The sequence below is a fragment of the Berghia stephanieae genome, chromosome 6 (assembly GCF_034508935.2).
Source record: "Berghia stephanieae isolate SIO BIC M18660-M18661 chromosome 6, UCSD_Bste_1.3, whole genome shotgun sequence".
NCBI lineage: Eukaryota > Metazoa > Mollusca > Gastropoda > Nudibranchia > Aeolidiidae > Berghia > Berghia stephanieae.
In genome coordinates, this window is record NC_088365.1 from 29,531,582 (window position 1) to 29,539,081 (window position 7,500).

The 7,500-nt window shown below is 32.0% G+C and overlaps 1 protein-coding gene across 6 annotated transcripts in view; it reads left to right on the top strand.

The window, feature by feature from the left end:
• LOC144974811 (protein kinase C delta type-like) overlaps nt 1-7,500 on the top strand; it is a 181,918-nt gene that overhangs the window by 154,442 nt on the left and 19,976 nt on the right. Inside the window, exon 1 of one of the 6 annotated variants that reach the window (XM_078918101.1) lies at nt 2,052-2,111. The exons of the other annotated variants lie outside the window; for them this stretch is intronic. Coding sequence (XP_078774227.1) covers nt 2,067-2,111 — 45 coding nt within the window. The 5' untranslated portion in view covers nt 2,052-2,066. Of the gene's footprint in view, nt 1-2,051; nt 2,112-7,500 lie in introns of those variants that run through there. 6 annotated transcript variants of the gene reach the window in all.

The following is a 7,500-nucleotide window of genomic DNA, read 5'->3' on the forward strand; positions in this document are numbered from 1 at the left end:
AAGATGGATGATAAACCATTTTTTCTATAGTATAAAAGCGGATAGTAATGAAACGGTGTGCAATTTTTCGTGGTTTTATTGTAAAGATGATGAAAGTGGACTTAGTTGTTCTTTCTCGTCGCGATAGTGCCCGTGTGTTTAGTTTAAAAATTTTTTATGTTTTTTTTTTTTTAATATTTTTTTTTTGGTGGGTTTTTAACATTTTCAGATACATACAATTCCTACTAAAATTATAGAAAAGTCAAAAACAAATTGATTAATACTTATATTAGTTTGGAACTTTAATAACTATGACTCCTTTTCCCATGATAAGGGGTGTGACACTAACGATAATAGGATAAGGACAATATGGATATTCTCATTACCACTTTTCAATGCATTAATGCATTATATACATACATGTATATATATATTTATTTATAGCATGTAGGTTGCTTAGATGAAAAATAGCTTTAGTTTGTAAAAGAAAATAAAAGAAAACTGTCTAATTCTTTTCTTGCGTATATAAATTTGATTTGATTTTTACTCTCACAAATTCGATATAGTAAATAAACTTAAAATTACTCATGTAGAAATGAAAACCATATTTTCAAATACGAAAAATAACTCCTTTGAAAATAAAGGTAATAAAAATCTCAAAAGCTTATCCTTCTTCACATTACTATTTTTTTTTATAATAAAAATCCGTTCATAAGCACATAAAAATTACTTTTCCCACACATTTATTTCGCGCCGTTCCAAATAAAATTGAGTTACGGTATAAAATTTGATAGTTTTTAGTGTATCCGGGAGTCAGGTAGCTTTAGTTTTCGTTGAGTCGTGAATATGATGAAAATTTATGTTTGATTTTTCCAATATTTTGGTTATAGCATTAGTACTGAGAGGAACTTCAACTATTTCAATCTATGTCCTTTCTGTTTTGTTTTGTTTTTGTTTTTTTATTGTGTGTTTTTTTTTGTTTTTTTTTTTTTGGTTTTGTTTTGTTTTTTGTTTTTTGGCAGGGATTTAATAACAAAGGTGAACAGTTTAATCTATTGTCTCATTGCCAAATAATTTTTAGGACGTGAAAACGTTGTGCGACGTTGGAGTTTGAGGTATTTAAAATTATCACTTTTAGACCTATATTGACGCTTTTTAAAGTTGAAATCAATCGATTTTTTACTTAATATTTATCTAGTTAACTATTTAAAAATATTCCTGAAATAATTTCCGAAAATATTGTGTTAGACTTGTCGAGAAAGAAGGGTTTCCCTTTCTTTCAATGTTTGTTTTTCCTTTTTCTTTTCTTTTCTTTTCTTTTTTTTTGTTTGTTTGTTTGTTTGTTTGTTAATGTTTTAGTATTTTTCTGTCAATTAGGGTTTTTAAGGCGGATGGCGCGGGAGGGGCTTGGGAGGCGTTTGTATCGTTTTGTTTTGCTTAGATATTATTTGTATTTGATTTTAGTTGAATACATTTCCCTAACTCTGATATAACACAAAACTCTGAAAGTGAGTCTTACGTATTTATTAACATACGATTACTTTAATTTTTTTTTCTTTCTCCAGAGCAATTATGCCCATTTTATCCTGGTTTTTATACAATAAGACGGACAATAACTTTTGCTTACTATCCTATCGATAGGACTCTACTCTATGGGAGCAAAGTACTTTCCGCCAGGTCTAACTACCCAATATTTGCTGGGTGGTCAAGGGTGGGTGGGGGGGGGGGGGAGGGGGTTAGAAATGATAAATACTTGACGTCGCCCAGGATCGATCTCGGTCACTCTGTCTGAGGAGCGAGTGCTCTACCAACGGGTTCTATTTGGGACACCCTGTTTGGGCACATATTATTATTTAAGTTTGTTTTGTTTTTTTTATTAGCACAACGGAGTTCTAGACCAACTTTATTTCATCGATTCAAATTCCAATAGGTAGAAGAAGTATGTTATCTAATGTGTCAATACAATAGTGTCAGTATACAAATACAGTCTTATTAATATTTGATATTAAACATCTTATTGACTGTTTCAATTCATTCTACTGTATGAAGGAGAAAAAAAAAGAAAAAAATAAACAACCCCAAACAATATGGCTTGTTCGTTGTTGTCGATCAGACCCCTATCAGGCAATCAGGTAAGTTTGTTTCCATGGGAGATGGCCTTAGATTTCATTTTTTTAAGAAAACGTTTGAATCAATCCGCCTGTTTGTTTCGTTCACATCTTTTAACAGTCTTCTGTAAATCATTTAAATTAGAAAAGCCTCTTTTTCATCATCACATCATCATCATTATCATCCTCTTCTTCTTTTTCTTCTTCTTCTTCTTCTTCTTCTTCTTCTTCTTCTTCTTCTTCTTCTTTTTTTTATTATTATTATTATTATTATTATTATTATTATTATTATTATTATTACTATTATTATTATTATTATTATTATTATTATTATTATTATTATTATTATTATTATTATTATTATATTATTATTATTATTATTATTATTATTATTATTATTATTATTATTATTATTATTATTTTTTTATTATTATTGTTGTTGTTGTTGTTCCTATTATTATTATTATTATTATTATTATTATTATTATTATTATTATTATTATTATTATTATTATTATTATTATTATTATAACATTTTTAAAAATCCATTTATTCTGCCCATAGGGGAAATTTGTCTCTAGAATATATTCCAAGGCTAGACTGGAATAACTCAGGCGTCAGCCGCAGTGCAGTGCCACAATTTGAGTTAAGGCGAGATTATTTGCTCAAGGCCACACAGCGCAGCGGTGGGTGATCGAACTCGGTAACTTTCGGTTACGAAGCAAAGGCCGTACCACTGAGCCATGCTATCCCTTATTATTATTGTTATTATTATTATTATTATTATTATTATTATTATTATTATTATTATTATTATTATTATTATTATTATTATTATTATTATATTATTATATATTATTATTATTATTATTATTATTATTATTATTATTATTATTATTATTATTATTATTATTATTATATATTATTATTTCTTCTTCTCCTCTCTCCTCCTCCTCCTCTCTCCTCCTCCTCTCCTCCTCCTTCCTCCTCCTACCTCTACTACTACTACTACTACTACTACTACTACTACTACTACTACTACTACTACTACTACTACTACTATACTACTATCTACTACTACTTACTACTACTACTACTACTACTATACTACTACTACTACTACTACTACATACTACTACTACCACTACTAACTACTACTAACTACACTACTACTACTACTTTTACTACTACTACTACTACTACTACTACTACTACTACTACTACTACTACTACTACTACTACTACTACTTCTACAACTACTACTACTACTACTACTAATACTACTATTACTACTAATAATAATAAGACTAATACTACTACTACTACCACTACTACTTCTACTACTACTACTACTACTACTACTACTACTACTACTACTACTACTACTACTACTACTACTGCTGCTGCTGCTGCTGCTGTTGCTGCTATTATTATTATTATTATTATTATTATTATTATTATTATTATTATTATTATTATTATTATTATTATTATTATTATTATTATTATTATTATTACATGTATTATTACTGATACTATTACTTCTTCTATTACTACTACTGTTACTACAAATACCACCATCATTACTAGATACGCTTGTCAGCACGTCATAGCGCACTGATAATCGATCCTCATCCAACTATATTTGTCTCCCTATCGTTAAAAGAAACAAACGAATCTCTTGAATGTTTCAAGACACTTTATTTTTTCTTGACTTCTCAAAAGCAGAAGAACGGATGGAAAGCCTAGACTTCTATGTATTTTTTTTTTTTTAAATTGAAAATATCGGCAACGTTGAATTTAAGCTTCCATTTATTAATGCAAAGACAAATAAAGTGGACGTTTCCGTTTCCGGTTTCCCTTTTCTGAAGAGTGTGAACGAATGGTGAATTTTGACATAAATTGGTCGATGAGTGTCGGAAAAGGAAATAGAAACTAAATGGTTGTTAAAACAACAATTCGGATTAATGAATAAATTCAAGCTTTTATTCATCCTTATGGGAGAGCTTGCCGAGTTCATAAGACACAGAACTGAAGGTTCGAGCCCCATCTCTGTCACTTCCCTTTTCTTGAACCAGACGATTATCCGCCCATTTGGTTCAAGTGGATAACATTTGTGATTTCTGTAAATACCTCAACATTTTGTTGAATGGTTATCTACTCGTATATTCTTTCTAGGAATGCCTCGCTTACGGAATCTTACGATGCCCGATGAAAGGGTTGATTGTATGATTGTTTTAAACTTCATTTCCTTAATTTTGTTGTTGTTGTTGTTGTTGTTGTTGTTGTTGTTGTTGTTGTTGTTGTTGTTGTTGTTGGTCCCTTTGCTACAACAGTGTCGTTTATAACGAGAACATTGCTTTCTTCTATACATGTCGTTGCCCTTACTTAAAATAAATTGATTCCGCCAATTTAGGACAATTTGTGATATGGTATTATTTCTATAATTCTAAGTTATATGAGCATTTGTATAGTGCATGTCCACTATTCAACCATATTCAATGCGCTTCACAATACCTAATTTTTATTTCACCAGCTGACTATAATATAAAATCAAAATATCCGTTTCAATCAATACGCTAGATTGTATTTTGAACGCGTTAGCACTCAGCAAGATCAAACGCCAGATATACATCCACGCCTGAGTCGAGTGGAGCAAGTGTTTATAACGAGCCTTAAGCAAGGACACAAGGCCGAGGTAGACTTTTTACGCTCACCATTACCTCATTGGTCATTGACCAAGCTCAACATCGTTTGACTTTGTAATTAAACGCGAAACATTTATCAGAAGAAACGTCAACTATTTGGGATTTTTATTTCAAACCTACTATTGCTGCCAGGAAACAAGAAAAGAAAGTGTACAAGTTATCCTTTTCGGTTAACAATCTTCAACTATCTCGGTCAGCTCATTTTTCAAATACTTTTTGCTCCACTGAGTTTCTGTCTCTGTCTAACTAGACTGTTGTTTGTTTTTTTCTTTTTCGTATTTTACATCGAATGTAGGATGTGGTGCGGAAAATTAAAGCAAGTCCTTTGGGATGTCGTTTGTTGTTTGTCACGTGATTTGTGAGATTCCACGTGATCTAGATTCTAGGTCATGATCCAATAATATAGGAGGGGTTCGATTCTACTCTAACCTATATTATAGAGCAGTAAAGTTAGGTGCCCCAAACGTAAACAATAACAAGTTGCTAGTGATTTCCGTTAGGGACCGGAATAATTTACGCACAATATAAGTCTCCCAATTTTGTAGTTGTAGGCAATACACTTTCAGTATTGAAAATATGTTTACATAAAATCTAACAGTTGCAGAAATAATAATATAAGGCTAAATTATTATGAAAATCAGGCTCCGAATAATTCTCGTTTTGTTCACACCAGCGCAATAATTTGCTCTGGTCTAAAAATAGATAGACTGTAACTTTTGATAAATTTTAGAAAATTTTACCTTTTGTTCCATAAAATATCCATATCTAGACATTATTTGATGCATGATCGAGTATTTATGAATATGTGTTTCTTTTGCCACCTAACAGCCAAATTTTAAAGGTTATTTTTATCTATTATTTACATTGGAACGTGAGCTGTCAAGACAGGAACATGTGGTTTGCCACGTGCTTCTCGACCTTTGTTTACGTTTGGGGCACCTAACTTTACTGCTCTATATTAGATATATCTTACCGTTTGCACCAAGAGAGCTCTGCGTACAAATGATAAAACAACTGCTGTTTTTATCTTGGTCAGATTATTCATATTATAACAATTGATCACCAACTAGGCAAACGTCATATAAACGACATTTTGGTATAGCCACATGTACGAATTATTCAAAGCTAAAATCTGACCAAATATGGATTTTTCTTTCTCTGTGATCTGCTTTTAATACCAAAATTTTATAGGAATTTTTTTTGGAGGGGGGGGGGGGGGGTTCTTTTCTTTTTTTTTCTTTTATGGTCACAGATGGATATGTGATCTTACTGGATGATTTTACAACAATTTTGAACATACGTGACAATTCATATAAATAGAGGTAGAAATCATGCATGTTGTATTGATATTAATTTTTTTCTCTTGAAATTCTGATTGTTCACGAGAACTTTCTATAGCCCGTGCTTTTCATTTTTTTCCGACTCCCGTACTATTCCATTCCATGACTTTGCTCAAATTTCCACCAATGGACTCACCTATTCTCTCCCTGGCATCTCAACGAATGTCATTAATGGTTACATGTTAACGAAATGTTACAAAACTTCTCCAACATTATGTAACACTAATAGCCAACCAATCACTAAAGGGAACCTATTTCGATTGACTTTTGTACCGGCCGGTCCATTTTGTCTCAACATCACGGACTAAACACGAATAGAATTCCCGCAAACACACAGGAAACTACATTCTAAACCGTCAGCCGATGCCCTATTCGCTTTCAAAACAAATTACCATCTTCTATACTCTGCTTTACAAATTACGTTCTTTTTATAGAACAATTTTGTCGCTGAAATTAAGCTATTGAACAACGTTGGGGTCTTTTTCAAATCACTGAAAATTATCACTGTCAAGAAAGCACCGAAGTTTGTAGTTTGGGCTTTCTTTTATTCTGTTGTTGTTGTTGTTCGTTTGTTTGTTTGTTTGTTTCGTATTATTGTTTTTGTTGTTGTTGTTGTTGTTGTTGTTTATGCACATTGACAGAGTAATGCTCATTTTCGCCGAGTCCGTCATTATATTATGTGTGATGGAGAAAGAATGAAAGCTAGAAAGAAAGAGAAGACAAAAAAAAAAGAAGAAATGCAAAGAGAAGAGAGAAAAAGAAAGAAGAAGAACGATGGAGAAGAAAGAGAGAAAGAGAAAGGCAGAAAATAAAAAAGGAAAGAAAGAAAGAAATTGGGTGGTGCTGACTTAACTTCCGGGCCGATTTCTTGATGTTTTCCACTTATGAAATGCTGTAACTGACTTGTGTCTTTTCCCCCCTTCTATTTCACTTTTCCTTGTAAGATTCTTTTCATGGGTTAACTTTTTGTCTGATTCACTGATTGGTCAGCATGCGGCAGAGTTGACTATCAGTAATACAGGTCCCCTCTTCCCTATTATACGCGATTTCCATTAAATACGCTAAAGGCCCAAAACCCCTTGCAAGTAGTCCTAAGACAATCGATACTGAAATTTTTTACAGCCTGTGAGCTTATGAATTTATTATTTCATTTTGAGAGTGAAAACCATGCTTCTAACCACGTTCTTTATTTTACACATGGGTACGGTGAGAAAATCTAAGTAAAGAGCCTTTTCTAAGGACTCAACTGTGTGCCGTCAACGGCGGGATTCGAACTTTCAACTAACACGTCGCAAGGCAAGTGTTATTCACTAAACCACGAAACTGCACAAGTACACCATGTTATCCGTAATACCATCATAACAA